General features: G+C 36.7%; 1 protein-coding gene across 1 annotated transcript; it reads right to left on the reverse strand.

Moving 5' to 3' along the window:
- Positions 1-1,310: 1,310 nt before the first annotated feature.
- LOC110889119 (acetyl-CoA carboxylase 1) lies at positions 1,311-21,442 on the reverse strand. The gene is made up of 32 exons (XM_022136626.2): positions 21,223-21,442; positions 19,359-19,743; positions 17,580-17,786; positions 16,708-16,869; positions 16,523-16,615; positions 16,319-16,414; positions 16,052-16,225; positions 15,864-15,957; positions 15,420-15,607; positions 15,028-15,078; positions 14,903-14,942; positions 14,652-14,776; positions 14,422-14,538; positions 13,944-14,018; positions 13,812-13,868; positions 13,616-13,720; positions 13,425-13,511; positions 13,142-13,333; positions 12,478-12,666; positions 12,202-12,312; positions 12,020-12,106; positions 11,736-11,912; positions 11,116-11,193; positions 10,516-10,638; positions 8,600-8,869; positions 7,333-7,661; positions 5,982-6,219; positions 5,433-5,788; positions 4,090-4,303; positions 3,821-3,997; positions 1,608-3,728; positions 1,311-1,519 (listed from the first exon to the last, which is right to left on the reverse strand). The coding sequence occupies exons 2-32, from the start codon at positions 19,734-19,736 to the stop codon at positions 1,448-1,450; spliced, it is 6,783 nt and encodes a 2,260-aa protein (XP_021992318.1). The 5' UTR covers positions 19,737-19,743; positions 21,223-21,442; the 3' UTR covers positions 1,311-1,447.

Consider the following 21,442-nt stretch of genomic DNA (forward strand, 5'->3'; position numbering starts at 1 on the left):
ACAAATTTTGGGACCACGAGTGTAATTAGTAAACCACAAGGACCAAGTTTGAAATTTTTGAAAACCACAGGGACCAACCAAGCATTTAATATTATTTAAGTGATTATTGAAAATGATTAAAGAAATTTCCTCAGTTTGATTTTGCATGTCTCTTAGAATATGTTCAACCGGTATAATGGCATATAGACAAATAAAGTTACAAATCAAACAAAGGGCTTATGCGTATTTTGATCATAACGATTAGGTTTTAAATTAAGGCTATAGTATGACTAATGGGGGTCCTGAGTCGCATATTGATTCAACGGCTGTATTTCTCTGCTATAGTTCTTGTTTAAGGCTAAAATGAGTGTTAACTCCTGATCAGGCTTATCTAATACTCATAGTAAATGATTACTCGGCTAAGTGGGAGAATGTAAGATTAAATATATTATGTTTTAGTATTTAATCTAGTAGCCATTATAATCATTTACATAATATAGATTAAAAATATATAATAACCTATTAAATAATTAGTTGGTAATTGTTGATGGACCATATTACCCTTATTAATTAATTAGGTTGCCTCTTGGATGCTTATATAAGGAGACTTATGTAGAGGTTCTAAGGTTAGACACATAACCTAATTATCATAACATCAATATCGACCTCTCTCTCCATAGCCGAACTCCCTTATTCGGTTTCATCATCACCATCATCAGTTTGCACCCTAAGGAGGAACCAGATCACGCTGACTAACATGTCTAACTCGATGGCATCATCTCTCACTGGATTCTCCTCTGCACTATCTGTTGTAACAGGTATGTCTTCATGTTTTCCATTATGTTTAAACAGACTGATCAATAAGGGATGCATAGGGTAAAGTTATTCTCTACAACACTCGTCTTGTAGCCAAAGGCTTTCATCAATAACCCGGTATTGATTATCATGATACATTTAGCCATGTAGTCAAATCTACTACCATTTGAGTGGTATTGTGTCTTACAATTACTAATAAGTGGTCTTTCAGACAGTTGGATGTACAAAACATTTTCCTTCATGGTGATCTACAGGAAACGTCTATATGAAACAACCCTTGGTTTCGTGGACCCTAGCAAACCGGATCATGTATGCCTTTTTCATAAGTCTATGTACGAACTTAAACAAGCACCCCGGATTTGGTTTACCGGATTATTTACTGCTCTTCAACAACTTGGTTTTTGCGGATCCAAAACGGATCCACCACTGTTTATGTCGATGACATTATAATTACCGTGAATATCGACCAGGCTGTAGCTCATATCAATCAGAGTCGCGGTTGCTGTGAAAGATCATGGTTCACAACATTATTTCTTGGTATTGAATATATATATTATTGGAAATGTGATATGTATTTACAAATTTATGAAGGAAAATAAATATTCTCAATATGTAAATAATCTTAAATAGTGTACACGGCCCGAATGGCTTCTCATTTCGCCAGCGAAGTCTCAATAACCCGCCGCAGTTCTTCAACTAATTTACTTTTGGTCGTCGGATCCACCTGAAACATAATAAAACAACGTTAAAACACAATCGTCTTTTTCGTCTTCTAAAATGGTGAAAAAGGTAAAGTTTCAATAAACACTTACCTCTTGCAAAAGTGCAGCGAGCCCTTGCGGTAAAGCTTCCAGATCGGATGGTGAACCACCGATCTTTAATAACTGATTCGAAACCTTCTGTGTACGCAGCTCGGCTAAATTGTCTGCGTAATTCGACGGGTCATCTTTCCATGTGAAAAACGCCTCGTCATCAAGCCAAAGTTGTTCCGTTTTCGTGTCCAAAAACCATTTCTTGATCATATCGTAAGCAGCCTTGTAGGAAAGCTTGTCACCAGCGGCATCACGTGTGGTACAGATTAACGAAGCCTCGGCGAGCCGACGGCGGAGCCTTTTGTAGAAGAAAACCCGAGAAATGTTCCAGTCAACCACCTTTTTCACCACGCCTTTTTCAGCCATTCGGAAAGCTGTGTCGTGAAGCTCGGCAAACTTGGTGGCGATCTGAGTGTAAATCGGTAAAAGCTGCTTCTCACGAGCTTTTATCTGGTCGGTGATCGTTTGATCGTATTTCGCTTCTTGTAGTTTTTGTTTGAGGTTTCGAATTTGCGGGTCCAGTCGGTTCATACATTCTAACAAATCTTTGTTTCGGAATTTGATTTCAATCATACCTTCGGGTTCAAGAACGTTCCCTCTCGCGGTTGTTTCCGCGTACATTTCGATATGGTCTGAGTTGATTCGGCTGTCAACTACCACCCATGCACCGCCACGAAGCTCGCCGGTTTTCGGGATGTAAACAAAAACCGGCTGTTTATACGTTCTAAGATTCTCAACAATTGTCGATCCCGCTTGTAAAATGCCTTCAAAAAGATCCCGTTGACCGGCAGAAAACCCTCGCCAGTTGGCCATGATGAATAGCGGGAGCTCTTCTCGGTTAAAATCCATTAACGCTTGTGCGGTTTTACTAGCGGAATCCGGGAACCACACCTGTCCAGCTTGCGGGACCACACGTTCGTGTGAATCGAGCTGCCCAGGATCCGCGGGTATGATTTGCATCACCGTTTGCGTCTCGACAGCGATAACCCCAACTGGGATCCCACCGAGCTTGGCCCGGCCCGTTACAACCGTCCTCGCCCAACCCTCTAACGTCTCCACAAAACTGTCTCTATCGAAAATCCCTCCTAACCATGTCCCCTTCCCGTCCACTGTCCCGCAAATAGCCGCACGAGGATCACATGAGTTTTCGGGCTGGTAGTTTACAGGCCGGTCTACCGGGTCCACCGGCGCCAAAACTGGAAGCGGGCCACCGACATACGGTGGAACAAAGCTTAACCAGTTCAAGATTGCCAAAACGCCTTCCAGATCGTCAGAAACCGTTAAATGGACAACACCGTTTGTCCCCATGATCTTCGGCCCACCGAGTTGCATTTGCGAGCTGTAAACCTCTCGGCCCAAAAGCTTGTTTAGAGCCGAAAACCCGGTCAAGATTATTGGTTGGTCAACGCGTTGTATGCACCGCATTCCCAAACGGGCCAAATAAGCTCCTATCCCAACGGTTCTTCCCGTTACATACGTTAATGTAAAAGTTTCTTTATATGCTTTCGAAAACGCACCAGCAATGGCCCCGCTACCGCTTAAATTTTCAACCCCTAATCCATCTTCTTTTCCCACAATTGTATCAATAACCCATCTCGTTTCACCACTCTCGAGACAAATTTCATGTGCAATTACCGACGATTTGATTCGGTTGTAATCTTCGGGAGTTAGGTACAGATACTGGAACCCAGAATCAGGGTTAGATTCATCGGACCACCCAATTCTAAAGCAAGATCTAACCTCCTCAGCGGCCCCGATTCGGGCCCCCGAGTTCGCTGCCAGGTAGATGAGCGGCAGTTTCTTCGTACACGCAAGTTCGGTGACCGCCTCGAAAAACGCATCCTCAATCGGTCCGAAAGACCCGTTTTTAAACGTGACATCGTTTGCAACTACCAAAATTTTCCTTCCATGAGGAAACTCGGGTGTGCGGAGGTCCATGGTCCATGCCACCATGCCCACATTGTTCTGGCCCGGCTCGCGGTTCATTTCCACAAGCTGTGTACCCCATGAGCCTCTCGGGTCAGCAAACACGAGCTCTGTCACATTTACAAGTTTACCACCGGGCCTATTATCACCGGGAAGTTTCGATGACCAGATATTCTCAAGGGCTGCTTCAAACGCCTGCGGATACAAAAGGGCAGAATGGTAATTTACTACTATAACAAAAAAATAAGCACCCATCAAAAGTCGAAAGGGCAAAATGGTAATTTTACCAGCATGAAGTCATAGCAGTAAGTAGTATTGCTTTTCCGGGCCAAAAGACGTTTCTGATCGAGTAATTTCAAAGGCTGAAATGGTGCGTTCACAGGAAGACCATGTAACGGGCCCGATGTCGATGTAGCATGATAAACCACCTTGTGTTCAACATTATCCTCGATTTCCCGATAAACCTAAATGAAAATCACAAGTGACATCAAACATGTATGAGTAAAAAGGGTTTTTTTTTTTGTTAAAATGTCTAAAATGCCCTTTAACAACTTACATGGACAATACACGTATGACCCGTCACATTAGTAACCACTACCCTCCACGCACCATTGGCTTGACCAGAAGACGCCATGCAAAGCTTAACCTCCCACTCAAAAACACCTAACCGGTGCATTTTTATACCAACCATGGTGTGGATTTCACGGGCCAACTTCACCAAAAGTGTCTCAACCGCACCCTCTTCGGTCCCAGAATCTACATCCACTCTCCTGTACACAATTTGTGACCATTTTAAAATTAACCACAAAAAATAAAAACCTGCTTCCTTCTAGTAGGCACGTGTCCACTCTACCATAAATACGTGATTTGCACACGTGACATGGTCATAAGTGCAAATCGCATATTTGTGATGGTGTAAGAATACTAGGGGCGTAAACAAGCCGGGCTGCTCGTGAGCTACTCAAGATTGGCTCGTTGAAATCTTGAAATGAACCGAGCTTAAACGAGCCTGAGCTTGAGCCCAAAGACAAGCTCGTTTAATAAACGATCTCCTAAACAAGAGCTTCATATACCGAGCTCGACTAGGCCCCAGGGGCTAAACGAGTCTATTATTTATATAGTGAAAGTTTTAAATACAAAAGGGTCTTAACGTGCGACGGTACGTGAATGAAAAATAACGTGTGTAATCAGGGTTAACCCAACCCATGCGTAATTATGCAAATAACGTGCGTAATTAGGGTTTAACCCAACCCACGCGTAATTATGCAAATAACGTGCGTAATTAGGGTTTAACCCAACCCATGCGTAATTATGCAAAGAACGTGCGTAATTATGTATTATAACGTACGTATGTTAAAAATGAACATGCGCAATTCATTCGCGCACCGTCGCACGTTAAGGGCTATTGTATGTTAACCTTCCCCTACATTATAAATAATATAATTTTTAATTAATATAATAAATATATATTGCATAGTAAAAATACGATATATATGAAATTAAATAATATGTAGGGTTAGGTTAACGTACAAGAGCCCTTATCCTACATTACGTACGCGATCATCTCAGCCGTCAGATCTTCATCCCACATTGAATTCGCATGTTGGTTTTTTTTTAACAATTTCGCATGCTGGTTTTTTAACATGCGATTTCATCAAAATTACCACATGCGAAATTGTTACAAAAAAACCAACATGCGATTTCATCAAAATTATCACATGCTATTTTATAACATGCGATTTCACTATATCGTACGTATTGTACGTTAAGGGATATTGTATTTTACACTTTCACATAATATGTATTAGGTTATGTATATAAAAAACTATATATGTATAGAATAAAATGATTTAATAAATAGTAAACGAGCACTCGCTGAAGACACTGAGGAATGCTTACTTGGAGAACGGAACGAGATCGTCTATTTGCTGCTCCTTTAAGACATAGAGATACATATGAGCATGATCGGATTTGACAGTCGCATTATGAACATGAAGTTCGAGTTCTTCCATGGCGGTCACTAAAGATCTCAAAATACTCCTTGATGTATAAGATAAAGTCAACTGAGACCGTGGGCCCACAACTTCTGAACCGTGGTATCCCGAGGGCGAAAACCATTCTTTCGTTGGTTGTCTTACAAGTGTTCTAAGAAACATTCTTTGAACCGGAAGTGGTTTCGCTTCAACCGTATACATGTGCCATTGTTTGTCACGCGACGGAGTGTACTTTAAATTCTCATAGCCCTTCAGTTTATCCTGAAAAACCGAACGTAGTATAATACATGGAAATTTATATAATTTTTTGTTTTTTTTTTATTTTTTATTTTTTATTTTTTATTTTTTTTTTAATTTTTTTTTTTTTTGAACGGCAAATTTGGATCACTGACGGACCACTGGAGAATTTTTTGGTTTTTTAATATATAAAATGAAGGGTGGTATGAGTACAAACCAGTTCAAGGTAAATAGATAGTGGAGGTTCCACGTGGCGCAATAATGGCTCTTCGATATAATAACGATTACTTTCTGACCAATGAAACGAGTGTCTCATCGGGCCCCTACCTTCGTCTCTTTGTATTATACAACTTATAACTTCATACCCTGCGTTTTTTAAACTCGAGCTTAATTCTTTATCCTTCAGTATTTTTGCCAACCGGTTCACTCTTTCTTGAGCCTGATCCTCATCACCACTACAGTTTATAACATAATATTTGCGTTTTAGTTAAAATCATAAAAGAAAATATATATAATAAATGGTTTTTATTTTATAAAGAGTAAATTGCATTTACGTCCTTTAAGTTTGAGCCAAATTGCAGGCGCTGTCCTTTAACTAACGAAATTACACTAAATGTCCTTTGTGTTAGTGTTTCTCATCAGGCGGTGATGTAGCGCGTGATACGATAACGAAGAACAAACACGTTGATTCTGCGAATACCCGTGTAGGTCTTTTCCCAACCCCAAAATTCAACCCAAAGGGCACGGAATTTGAAGTGAAAAGTTGAGTAGTTTCAAAATTCAAGTCTACTTCTTCACATTACTAGAGAAACATATAAATAGAAACAGAAATTCGAAATGGGCTTCAAAAAGACAACGGGCCAAACACAAGCCCAAAAACAAAATGCCCAAAACACTTCAAAAAACATAAAAACGTAAATAACTAATAGAAATAAGCGTTTTTTGGCCCGGACGATGACCCAAACCGTCGTAGGCCGTTTGCAGCAAGATGGAGCTCGATCTCACGTTCGTTTCGCTTGGTCGCACGCCCAAAACGGACCCCCGTAGCCCAAGTTAGAGCCATTTTAGTGAAGCCCCTTTTGTTACACGATCTTGGGCCTCCAAATACAAGATGGCCCGCTCCTCCACACTTGGGCCCGCATCAGGCGGTCTCCTTTTGCCCTGACCCAGTTAGTTTTTTTTCTGTTAACTCTTAACATGTGCCACTCACATGAGGGCATAATGGTCATATTACTTAATAGCTAGAAACAAAATTAAATAAAAATAATATTTATTAACAACAAAATAAGTGAAAATGACCGTTATGCCCTCATGTGAGTAGCATGTGTTAAGAGTTAACAGGAAAAAAAAAAAACTAACTGGGTTAGGGTAAAAGGACACCGCCTGATGAGAAACAATAATATAAAGGACATCCGGTGTAATTTCGTTAGTTAAAGGACAATGCTGCAATTTAGGCCAAATTTATAGGACGTAAAATGCAATTTACTCTTTTATAAATTGACTTCGTAACCAAACATGACGTTGTTGACTTGTATAGTCAAACTAAAAAAATGGTCAAAGACTCAAACCTGTCTTGAAGCAAACTCATTTGGTTGTTGATGCCGGCCAATGCAATGTGCATCATGTTACCGTGGTCAGTAGGACCCGCTGACCCACTATGACCCGAACTATGAGAACTATGAGTCGTTTCTTTAAGAGCTGCGCTGATCACATCGGGTAAAAATTGAAGAGATTTTATTATAACCATAGCTCCCCATTTCTTGTCAACCAAGGGCGTTTCGGTCATTTCATAACCAGAAGCATTCAATTCACCGATATGCCCTTCCACGAATTGCCACGATGCAATAAGTCCAGATCTGTGCCATTGCATTCTAACACTCCCCTTCAAGAGATATGGCTGATAATACATACAAAGTAAAATTACTCATTTGCCCCTTGTTCACAAGATTCTTCCATTTGGTCATTTTTTACGTGTTCTCTAGAATAGCGATTAAAACGTATAGAAAAAGTAAAATTGGATTAAAATAATCCCAACTATTACCTATTGGCCGGAAACAGTCCCAACTTACGAAATGTTTTTTAACAGGACTAACTTTTAACCTATTTTCTCCCAACGAGCTTTTTTCTAACCGAGAGTTAACCAAGTTAGTTTTTGCTGACGTGGACTGTCACATCAGAAATCCGCATCATCAAAACTTTGCCACATAAGCAGTCCAGTTATCAAAAGTTTGACTTTTTGCGACATAAGCAGTCAACGTCAGCAAAAAACTAACTGGGTTAGGCCTCAGTTAGAAAAAGCTCGTTGGAACTGTCGCAAAATATTTCGTTAGTTGGAATTAATGTCGGCCAATAGGTAATAGTTGGGATTTTTTAAATCCAATTTTCCTAAAAAAATCATTTTCTAAAAAACAAATTTATATGTTAAAGAAATTTAACAACTTTTCTCGTCTATAAGAAAATGATTCCTTTATTTTTTAAGTCGAAAAAATACTCCCTCCAGCCATGATAATTGCAATGTAAGACCTCAAACACGGTTTAAAGAATTTGTCTATTATTTGTAAAATATCTATAAAAAAAAATCTTTATTTAAGGCAAAACATAAGTTGTTGGTTTAAGCTTTTAAGGAATAATTTGGACTCCGTTTACCGGACAAAAGTTTGTTAGTTTTTATGAGAAAAAGTTTCTAATTGACCCGTTTTGACCCGAACCAAAACAACCCTTTTTTTAATTGACCCGTTTTGACCCGAACCCATTTTGACCCGAACCCGTTTTGACCCATGACCCGACCCGACCCGACCCGACCCGTTTGCCAGGTCTAAGAAAAACCAAGGATACCTGATATAATCTTCTAACATAGGTCTCAACAACGCGCCTTTGAAGGGTGTGATCACTATGGTCAAAAAGACCAACAAGGGCATCTTCAACCGCCAAAGGAGCACTCACAATATCCTCCATTCTTTCGTTGATTGCGCTTTTCCGTTTAGGGGTATCGATATTTTCACCTTCTTCAGTAAACATCTCTAACTCAGAAAGACTTCTTGCGATACTTGAACGAAGTTCGCTTAATTTAGTTTGTTCCAACAGTTGACTTGCCTTCAACGCTAACTGTTAACAACAATAACCAATAAACAAAAATCAGGTTAAAAAACTAGAATTAATTTATATATATATATATATATAGGGTAAGGATAGTGTAAAAAGGGCCTAAAGTGTGAGAAGTGTAAGAAGTGTATTATAACACTATATATAATACTATATAACACCATATAAACACCGTATAACAATATGTAACACCATATAATATCATATAACACTATGTAACATTATATATCATTATATAACAAGTATAACACTATAGGTTGTCTGATAGCATGTCTATGATAGATGTATAGTGTTATATTTGTTATATAATGATATATAGTGTAACATAGTGTTATATGGTATTATATGTTGTTACATATTGTTATACGGTGTTTATATGGTGTTATATAGTATTATATATAGTGTTATAATACACTTCTTACACTTCTCACACTTTGAGCACTTTTTACAGGATCCTCTACCTATATATATATAGAGGAAGGTTAACGTACATTACGGCTTAACGTACAGCACGTACGACAGGTAATTACGCACGTTCATTTTAAAATCACGCACGTTATAACTCAAAAATCCAAAATCACGCATGTTGAAACACAATAATCACGCATATTGAAAACATTAATCACGCATGTTCTAGAACAAATCACGCACGTTGTTGTACGTGAAGTACGTTAAGCCGTAATGTACGATATACTTTTTATACTTTTTCTATATATATATATATATATAGGGAGCCGCTAGAATGAAAACCACCCCGAGTTGTAAGAACCGCGAGAACCACACCATCCGGGTCGCCGTTTACCATGATTTTTTTTTACAACTAGATGTGTATATTATAAACACATCCGTAAAAAAAAATTTAAACCCCCCCCCCAAGGGGGTAGTTTTTTACACCACAAGTTTGGTGAAAAAAAAGAAAACAAAAAAAAAATTAAAAACACCAAACTTGTGGTGTAAAAAACTACCCCCTCGGGGAGGGGGGGGGGGGGGTTTAAATTTTTTTTTACGGATGTGTTTATAATATACACATCTAGTTGTAAAAAAAATCATGGTAAACGGCGACCCGGATGGTGTGGTTCTCGCGGTTCTTACAACTCGGGGTGGTTTTCATTCTAGCAGCCCCCTATATATATATATATATATATATATATATATATATATATATATATATATATCCTTCTAGATATTATAAATATGATATTCACAATTTCAAAACACTAAAAATAAAAGATTTCATCCATTTGATGGTAAATAAGACGAAATTCATATATGCCCCCAAACAATTTCATAATTAGCCATTTTATTAAATAATGACAATTATACCCTTGTCTTTATCTTTATGCTTGAATTTTTCATGTCCTGATGCAAGTTTAAGACAGGGGTATATATGTCATAAATTAAGATATGTGTATATTTGACAATATGAGTTTTTTCTGTTCAGTAAATAAGATTTTACGTCAAGTTTTCAGGGAATATATGAAATTATCTCGATACAAAATCAGTTGCATAACCAAACGTAACTGATTATTTTATTTAAAACGAACAAGTAAATATGATATTTTTATTATTTCAAAATATAGAAGAATATATATGAGATTAATCCAAGAAAGTAGTTTGAGACATTGAGTATGTGAAATGACGATATTGACCTCGGAATAACTTGTGTGGTTGAGTGCGGAAAACCGAATGAGTTTCTCTCTATAAGGAGCTGGATTAGGGTAAACCAAATGCTCCATCAGTCGTAGTATCAGCTTGTTTTTACTTCTAACTCCCTGTTAGACGACAATATCACTCTCAGAATATTTGTTTTTTTTTTAAGTTAAACATTAGAGTAAATTACAAAAATCGTCCTTTATGTATGTCACTTATTGCAAACTGTGTCCTTTGTCTTCAATAATTACAGAAACCGTACTCGATGTTTGCAAACCCTTGCAAGTTATGTCCTTTAGCCCTAACTCAGTTAATTTTCGTGGTTAAATCTGACCAAATGGACCCCACATGAGAGTAAAATGACCAAAATACCCTCATGTGAGGTTCATTTGGTCAGATTTAGCCACAAAAATTAACTGAGTTAGGGCTAAAGGACATAACTTGCAAGGGTTTGCAAACATCGAGTACGTTTTCTGTAATTATTGAAGATAAAGGACACATTTTGCAATAAGTGACATACATAAAGGACCATTTTTGTAATTTACTCTAAACATTAACAAGTTGATACACATAACTAAAAAAGTGAATAACATATATACCTGATGGGAAAGCACGATGTCAACAATCCTCAAGAGATCTTTCTTGTATTGGAGTCGAAGACGTTCGATTACATCAGCCTACAGAGAAGAATTTCATTTTACATTAAAATAATGTACTCAAAATACAATCCAAATACGTAATGCTAGTGCATACATTGTTTTCTCGTTCGTTTGTTTGTTTTACTATGGAATTTTGAAAAGATAACTATGATATTAGAAAGTATAAAAAGATATATACGGAAATTTGAACTTTTTCATAATATTTTAGAGTAAATTACTTTTTTGGCCCCTGTGGTTATATCACTTTTACTATATTAGCCCAAAATAAGAATTTTTAACATATCTGCCCCCATGGTCTCTATAACTAACCATTTTGGCCCCTAAGTCTAACCATTTTGGCCCTTATGGTCTCTATAACTAACCATTTTGACCCCCATGATCTCTAGACTTAGGGGCCAAAATGGTTAGTTATAGAGACCATGGGGGCAGATATGTTAAAAATTCTTATTTTGGGCTAATATAGTAAAAGTGATATAACCACAGGGGCCAAAAACGTAATTTACTCTAATATTTTATATGAAACTAATCAGTAAAACATAAAAAAGGTAAAAAAAACACACCTGAATATTGTCACTAAATAATTCTTCAACACACAAATACTCTTCAAAAAGAGCGTGAACAATCCCGCGTGCATGACTCTCTCTACCACCTTCATATGACTTAACAAGACTCATTAACGGTTCAACGAGTCTTTCTTGGGCTACCTTCTCCTTTTCCGAGCAAGATCCGAGGTGGGTCTGTTAAAAAAATTACAAAAGCATAGTATAAATAAAAATGTTTAAATACGCAAAAAAAAAAAAAAAAAAAAAAAATCCGAGGTGGTTGATTTTGATCATAAACTAACTTCTAGAATGTTCCGTAAAACTTTGGCCGGGAAGTCAATTGTTTGTTGTGTGGAAATGCCTTCGTACTCCTTAAACTTTGATTCCAGCTGACGACAAAAAAAAAAAAAAGTTGAAATTTTAGCAAGATATACTATAATATTAAATATTGAAAAATAAATAAGATAGTAAGAAGTTTATTTGCCTTGTTTCTTAGATCTTTATTAAGTCGATTTGCTAACACTGCAAAGCATTCTTGCCATTGTAGGAACGGAAGATCCGGACTATCTAGACAAAGGAGCAAGTTTTGTACAACCTACAATCAAACATAAAAATCATTAAAAAAAAATTTTTTTTTTAAAGTTGGGACCGGTAGGTTAAGACGGTCAGAAACAGTTTTTGATCGCATGGGTCCATGTTATGGCCAATAATAACGTGAACGATAAGGCCGAGTTCTTTAAATGAAAAAGAAAACGATTACATCATCAATGTTGTCATCATAGCCAGCAAGAATCATCCGAGCGGCACTTAGAGTTGCAGCACATTTCTGATGAACTTTGTCTGATATGGCAGTCGGTGGGCCCAGAACAGGAAAGCTTCCGGTAAAGGGCTCTGCTTTTCTTACAGCTGACGGGTCATCAAGATCAAGTCTTGCTATAAGCTCGCCAGCCTACACATAAAGACATTCATATGTTCATAGAAGAAAATGATGTAAATATTTCTTAAAAACAAGAGTTAAATGCCAATTTAGTCCCTGTGGTTTGGGCCATTTTGCCAGTTTAGTCCAAAGGTTTCATTTTTAACCTGTGGGTCCAAAAAGTTATCACAGTTGCCATTTTAGTCCACTGGGTTAACTTTATCCATTTTTTGTTAACGAGAAGGCCAATTCGGTCATTTTATATGGCTGAATTGCCCTTTTAGTTAACAGAATTACATACAAAATGACCAAATTGGCCTTCTCGTTAACAGAAAAAATAGATGAAGTTAACCCAGTGGACTAAAATGGCAACTGTGAAACCTTTTTGGACCCACAGGTTAAAAATGAAACCTTTGGACTAAACTGGCAAAATGGCCCAAACCACAGGGACTAAAATGGCATTTAACTCTAAAAACAATATATATTAAGAAGATAAATTTTAACTAACCTGCATGGCTTGACCTTCAGACATTTTAAATTGTATAACGCCAGAAGACGGTGAAAGAAGCGGCATACACATTTTCATAACTTCAACCTCAACGTAAGGTGTGTCGGCGTCAACATGGCTACCATCTGCCACCAAGTATCTTAGAAGCTTGCATGGCGTTTCCGCCATCAATTTGGAAGGATCATGATCATTCTAGAAACAAATTAATCCAAATTAGTATATAACAAATAATAAATACAAAAAAAAAATCAGAATATAATAATATATAAAAAGTTGTTGGAACCTGAAGCAAGCAAGTTCGTCCATCGATTAGGAGTCGAGTACCGGCAGCTTCTTCCTCTGCGTATATAATATGGCTATTTCCATCCAACTACAATATTAAATTAACAAGCATAAAATACATAAATGTAAACAAATGTGTAAATGCATGTAAAAATTTAACAAATATGTGTAAAAATAAACTATAATGTTTACCTGCATTAATAAGCCCCCGTCACGTAGAGTGTGTATTTCTGCTTCAATCTCCGATTTATTCATTTTTAATCTATAACTTCCTGGTCCTTTTTTTACCATATCAATCTAACAAAAAAAACGCATAATTTAGAAACGAAAAATTAAAAAAAAAAAAAAAAAAAACTCAAGAACAATATACATTTATGCTTTTACTTACCGTGTATTTACTACCCTCAATATTCAAAGAAACTTGAGAGTTGACCAACGATATATGCTTCAAGAAAAAAAAAACAGAAATCAGCAAAGAGCTTTCTGAGGTCAACAAAAAGTCAATGGTAAGTCAAAATACCTTAGGAGGGATTTGACCCTTTTCAAGATAACCAACATAGTCAGAAACCATGAAAGCACTTCTAGCAGCCGCTTTCTGAGGTCAACAAAAGTCAACGGTAAGCCTAAGTACTATAAAAGATGATGAATTTAATAACCAAAAGTTATTATTAGAGTAAAGTACACGGATGGTCCCTGTAGTTTTCCCTTTGTAACTTATTTAGTCCCCAACTTTTGCCTAAAGTACATGGATGGTCCTTGTGGTATGCACTTGATAACACATTTAGTCACTAAGCGTTGGGGACTAAATGCGTTACAAAGTGCAAGCCAGAGGGACCATCCGTGTACTTTTGGCAAAAGTTGGGGACTTAATACGTTACAAAGTGCAAACCACAGGGGTCATCCGTATACTTTTGAAAAACTAGGGACTAAATCAAAAATTGCGGTTAACCACAAGGACCATCCGTGTAATTTACTCTTATTATTATAAAAGCACTTACATAAAGAGCTCCCCCAACTACCGAGAGGTACCATGGGGGCCTTTCTGCTCTAACCCGCATAGCGATTCGGCTATCTAACCAACCCGTATGAATTTTATTTTCGGCATAATCCGGAGCCTACAAGGGTAGAAATGTCCACAAAAATTAAGATTATTGTAATTTAAAAAAAAAAGAAAAAATTAAATTTATTGTAATTTACTAATTTTAGAAGTACAAGTGAAGAAGCTTACATGTAATAAATCGATTGTATAATCAACATTAGTACGGATTTCACCGCGAATTTGGATTTCTTTCAGCCCAAGAACCATATTTGCGATGGCTAGTGCTCTTGACTCTCCAAATGCAAAAACATGACCTGAAGTATATAAAAATATTACACAAGATATCGAACGCTTTAGCAAAGAATCTTGTAAAAGTCAACCACATCAGTGATTGACTTTAGAATCTTGTAAAAGTCAACTACAAGATTCAGTTTTCTTACCAAATTGAGAATCTGAGAATTCGTGAATGCCTCCTCCGGACTGCAATTTTCAAATTAAATTATCATTTTTTTAAATTGGGAAATTGCATCAAAATAAGTAAATATAATTTGGAAACAAGTGTTACCTTGACCGAAAAGTATGCCCACACGTTTGGCTTGCTTTTAAAACTAAGCTCCTAAAAAGTGCAATTCAAGTCAATATGGTAGATAACGAAATTAAAAAAATAAGAAAATTCGGAAACTTTTTTTTTTTTGGGGGGGGGGGGGGGGGGGGGATAGTGCACGGTCCTCCCAACCGCCAGAGTGATCTCACTCCGGGAGCCGCTACCCGACCAAGCTAGCTCTGCGGTGACTTTCCCATGCCAAGTTCTTACCCTGGGCGACATATGCCACTCCCAAGACTCGAACCCGGTACCTCTGGGAAGAGGTGGGTGTCGGTGGCCAACTGGGCTACCCCAGTTGGTTAAAAAAAAAAAAAAATCGGAATTTTTCATAAGGATATATATATATATGAAACCTGAACTTTCCCGCTAGTGGGCTTAAAACCATCATCTGGATCCTCACTTGTTACACGTACAGCAACACAATGACCCTTTGGCCTAACGGACTCCGCTTGGTCAAAGTCAAACGGAGTTGCAAGAACCGATGTTCTTCTCCAAGCATCATACCCTCCACTATTTTCCATCCCATAAAATCGTCTTATTTCTAAACCAAAACAACATATAAATAAAAACATTCAAAAAATAATATTGTATAAAATAAGTAGCTTTAAATTACATTTGACTTTTCACACCATCATAGTTGACTTTTCTTTATTTTCTTGCTTTAGTGCAATTTATAGTGTGTTTTTTAAGATTTCCATGATGGTTAGTTAGTAGCGAAAAGCCAAGTATGATGGTCAACAAAAAGTCAAACCTTTTGTTTCAAGTCATAACGAACTTTGATATAGTTAGTTATTTACCAGGAATTTGCCAAAGAGGAATTCCCATTCCAACTGCAACTTGTGCTGCCGGTATATTAACTTCCGCTATCCACTCTGTGACAGGATGCTCAACCTAAAAAAATGATCCCATTTTATCAATATTATTATTATTTTATTATTTTTTATTATTATTATTATTATTATTATATTATTATTATTAAGTGCACCTGTAAACGGGGGTTAAGCTCCAAAAAATAATAATCCCCAGTTTCCATACTGTACAAATATTCTACAGTTGCAGCTCCAACATAATTAACCGATTTTGCTAATCTTCTTGCCGCTTGCTCAAGCTTCTTTATTGTGTCCGGTGGAGCTACGGTTATCGGCCCCTCCTCAATAATCTTAAAAAATAACAAAAAAATAAATAAAAAAATTATATTAAAATCAAGAACTGCTTATTTTTTTTAAGAAAAGACGACCAATTCTCATACTACCTTTTGGTGTCGTCTTTGAACACTGCAATCACGACTGTGTAAAGCCGCTACATTGCCATGCTGATCACATAGTAGCTGAACTTCGAGATGTCGGCTCTGTTTTTAAAATATATATTAAATAATAATATAATAAGTTTTGAGTTGCAAATTAAGAGCAGATTATATTTTTATAATATTATAATATTATTTCAAACATTTTCTCACCTGAGAAGCAACTTTCATAATGAATATAGGGGAACCGGGCACTTCACCTTGAACTTGCTTGAAAAGTGCCTTGACTTCTTCATCATTATGCACCTTAATTAAATAAAAAAATGTGCTTTTTAGGTCAAAAACTAATTCATTGACTTTTAAAGGTCAAAGGTGGAATAAAGTTTAAGGACGCAAACCTTTCTAATGCCTTTGCCACCTCCACCCCATGATGCCTTAATCATGGCCGGATAACCGACAACTTGACAACTGGCAATTGCTTCTTCGGTTGTATACACACAAGCTTTTCTATATACATCGTCGGGAATTGTCACCAAACAGCTTTCCGCCACTATTTTCACCTAAAAGATGCAAGTTTTATATAATAAGAGTTATAACGATGTGATTTGATAACGATGTGATTTTGACACCCTATATACGGGTCGTGTACAAGTATACGGCTCGTATACATATATACTGGTCGTATACTAGTAAGAGAATGTTAAGAGTGTGTTTGGTTATGTAAGTATACGACTCGTATACGTATAGATTGGTCGTATATAAGGCTCGTATATATGCTTATGGATCGTATATAAGGCTCGTATACATGTGTACTGGTCGTATATAGGGAGAGGATCATGAGAAAACTACATATAAATGAGAAAACTAGAAAACTAACTAAAAAAAGCTAAAAAACATACCAAATTTTTTTTTTACAATTTTTTATAAAAAAATCGCTAGTTTTTATATATAAAAAATTTTCAAAAAAAAAAAAAAAAAAATTTGTTGTATTGCACATGAGCATTATATGTGTACTACACATGTGCACTATATCCGTAATAGTGCACATGTGCAATACAACAAAAAAAAAAAAAAAAAAATTTCCATGCATAAAAACCTGCGATTTTTTTATAAAAATTAAAAAAAAAATTGGTATGTTTTTTAGGCTTTTTTAGTTAGTTTTTTGGTTTTCTCATTTAAACTCGTTTTCTCATGATCCATCCCCGTCGTATATAAGGGATAAAAAGATCATTGTAAAGGTAAAAAGGACTATAAAAGTGACAAAACTTACATGAGAACCACTCCATGGAAGTGTCGGCACGTCAGCTGCTTGTGCAATCAACGAAGAACCGATTTTATCTCCTAAAGCCGCCATGGATGAAGCAGGTGGCCCAAGAAATATAATTCCTTTAGCCACCAATGCATCGGGTAGTTCCGGGATTTCGGATGCATGACCCCAACCAGGCCAAACGGCATCAACATGTGTTATCTCGGCAGTCTGAAATCATTAGACGTAAATTTTGTTTATATAATGATTATAATGATAATGATATAGCTAATGATTTTTCATTAAAAGCTAAGCATACCCATATCAACTTTTAAGTCAAAGTAGGATAATTAAAAGAGATATAAAGGAATTGTATATCTATTTTTTAACATTAGTTCTTTTTCTAATTACATCTCTTCTACTACTTTTTTTAATTTTATTTATAATCCAACAAAAGTTACATAAATTTGTATTTTCTTTTTGAGTTAATTACTGTTTTCGTCCCTGCAGTTTGTCAAAAATCACTATTTCAAACATTGCAATTTCAGTCCCTGTGGTTTCACTTTCGTAACCATTTCAGTCCCTGTGGTTTCACTTTCGTAACCATTTCAATCCATTATTCTGTTAAGTACAGGGACTCAAATGGTTACGAGGTGGACTGAAATGGTTACGAAAGTGAAACCACAGGGACTAAAATCGCAATTTTTAAACTAATGGACTGAAATAGTGATTTTTGACAACCCACAGGGACGAAAACAGTAATTAACTCTTTCTTTTTTGAACGGCCAATGAATACGTCCGTGGTCGCAGACAGCGCTGGGTAAGGGAAAACCCGCTGCCTGAGGGCCCACTGCGGTAAAACCCGATTGGGATCCGATTCGAACTTGAGACCTGTGGCCTTCAACCCCGAATCTTCACTTCCCCTCCAATGCCAGTTGAGCTACAACTTATTGGCTTACATACATACGTTTGTGTTAATTTCAAAATTGAGGTAGTTCATTTTATACTCGTTGTCAACTATAGTTTGTAGAAAACAAATGGAATCTTTAAAAGACTTTGGAACAACAACAATAACCGTACCCAGTAAATCCCACGAACAGCAAAGCTATTGGTAGGGTCTGGGGAGTGTAAATGAAACTAAATCCAACCCTTGTTAGCGACCGACATTTTAAACCATCATACTTGCTTATTGCTGTTAAAAAATCATCATTCTTGCTTCAATCTTGGTTTTAAAAAGCGAGAGGCGCACAAAAGCGACGAGGTCTAAAATTGAGGCGCAAAGCGCAAAAGCAGTGGGCTTTTCGTACCCGAGGCGCAAGATGTTTATATAATTTTTTTATATATCCCATACATATCCCATAGGTTTTTCGCTTCCTTTAACCAAAATATAGCTATAAGTAAGGCTTTTATACCATTTTAATTACATGTACAAGTCAAAAAACCCAAGGTACAACATTTTTATGCTGTAAAACGCCTAAGTTACATGAGGCGCGCGCCTCAGGCCAAAAAGCCCACAAAAAACATCACAAAATGCGCCTTTTGGTCGCTTCCTGTAATCACACAAGGCGAGAAGCAAAAAAGCCCCAGGCCCTGCGCCTTGCGCCTAGGGCGCGCTTTTTAAAACCAAGGCTTCAATGCAAAAGAAAAATAACTATTATGCAGGAACGAATGTTTATAAACAGCTTCTTTGACCGAAAAAAGTCAAAGTAAGACTGTTCTAAAGAACTATGGTTACTTTGCAATAAAAAGTTATGTATGATGGTTCATAAAATCTTGATGGATTTGTATATAAAATCTGCATACCTCTACAATGAGTTGCACATTTGCATAATTATTATTATTTGTACCACCGGGGACTTCTACAAATTGATCCGCAATTCTAATATGCTCTGCATTTATCCGCATATCCTCCGGTGTGGCCATGGCTACCAACAAAATCGCTTTATCCGAACCAAATGTTTCATAACTCCATGTTCTCACACTTCTTATAAACTTTACGGCCGCCATTCCATTATTCGCAATTAAGATGCTATGGATCGGCTTGTTTCCCCCGAGAGCATAACAAAATTCATCGATGGCGGATCTACTTGCAGAAGACCTCAGTGAAATCGTCCCATTTATGTTCCCATTGTTACCATAGTTTAAACTTCCATTTAGTGGCATCCTTTGAGCTTCTAACATGTTTCCACTGCAAAAAAAAAAAAAAAAAAAAAAATCAAAAAAAAAACTTTAGAAGATTTTATATTGACTTTTTTTGTAAACAATTTATTTTTCTTAATAAACTATGGATTAATTCTACCTTCCCGGAGCAAACTAATACTCCATTCCTGAAACAGACTGAAGTTGACATTATAATTTTCTTGGTCAAACAGAGTATGTTTGACTTTTAAAATTCAAAAGATTTTTTTTTTTTCATTTTAGGAGGAAAAATCAACAACCCAATGATGATTTGTATGAAATATTGCAAATGGATCAAACTTTGCTGCCTGGGTTTTAAAAAGCGCGACTGAGGCGTGAGACGCACTAAGGCGCAGGCCTCAGCGCCTCAGGGTACCTGAGGCGCGCGTTTTCCACTAAGCGCAAGAAAAGCGCATTTTTTTGGGTTTTTTGAGGTCTGAGGCGCGCACCTTATGTATTTTGGGTGTTTTTATGTTGTTTTTATGCATTAAAGTGTTGGACAATAGGTTTTTTGGCTTGTACATGTAGGTAAAATCATAAATAAACCTTAGTTATAACTATATTTTGGATAAGGGATGCTAAAAACCTATGGGATATATATAAAAAAATTTATATAATCTTCTTGCGCCTCGAGTACGAAAAGCCCACCGCTTTTGCGCTTTGCGCTTCGAACCTCATTTTTAGACCAATTCGCTTTTGTGCGCCTCTCGCTTTTTAAAACCAAGTTTGCTGCTTATAAAAACAAACATAATTATGAAATTTAAGCCTTGATGTGGGATCACTGACCCAATCTAAAAGTGATCCATGAGATCAAGAAAGTCAAAGTGGACTAAATATTTCTCATTTCTTTAAATAACCCTAGTCCCAAACTGAATTACATAATACCTAATCATTAAACAATTGTAACCCACCTGAATTCATCAAAAATCACCCATGAAATAATTTAAAAAAAAAAAAAAAAAAAAAAAAAAAAAAAAAAAAACATTATCAGTAGAAGCTGAATTGAAGTTAAAGGGGGCAAAATGAGACACACCCAGTAAAAAAGATTCAATCTTCACACACAATATCAAGAAAAGAATTGTAACCCAGATGACATCATCACAGATCACCCATGAAAAAAAAAAAAAAAAAAAAAAAAAAAAAGAAAAAAACCTATTTGCTGTAAGAAGCTGAATTCAAGTAATGAAGTTAAAGGGGGCAAAATGAGACACACCCAGTAAAAAAGATTCAATCTTCACACACAATATCAAGAAAAGAATTGTAACCCAGATGGCATCATCACAGATCACCCATTTAAAAAAAAAAAAAAAAAAAAAAAAAACCCCTCTTTGCAGTAAGAAGCTGAATTCAAGTAATGAAGTTAAAGGGGGCAAAAATGAGACACACCCACTAAAAAAGATTCAATCTTTACACAAAATTAACAAGAAAAGAGCCTTAAAGTTTGAATTTTGACAACATTTAGGGGGTGGGGGCAGCAAGAAAGACGAACCTTAAAGAAGTAGAAGAAGATCAGTAGAAATCTTTAAGCGAAGAAACCAATAAAGATTGTGGCTTTTGGGCTGCTTTGGACAGAAAGAATTGGAATTGTGCAAATCTGAGATATGTGTAACTAGAAAAGAAGTATTTAAGTGTGATTTGGTTGGGGGTTTGGTTGGTTTTTGGTGAGCGCCTTAAATGGGGAGAAGCTGCAAAAGGGGTCCCCATCACAT

The sequence above is a fragment of the Helianthus annuus genome, chromosome 11 (assembly GCF_002127325.2).
Source record: "Helianthus annuus cultivar XRQ/B chromosome 11, HanXRQr2.0-SUNRISE, whole genome shotgun sequence".
NCBI lineage: Eukaryota > Viridiplantae > Streptophyta > Magnoliopsida > Asterales > Asteraceae > Helianthus > Helianthus annuus.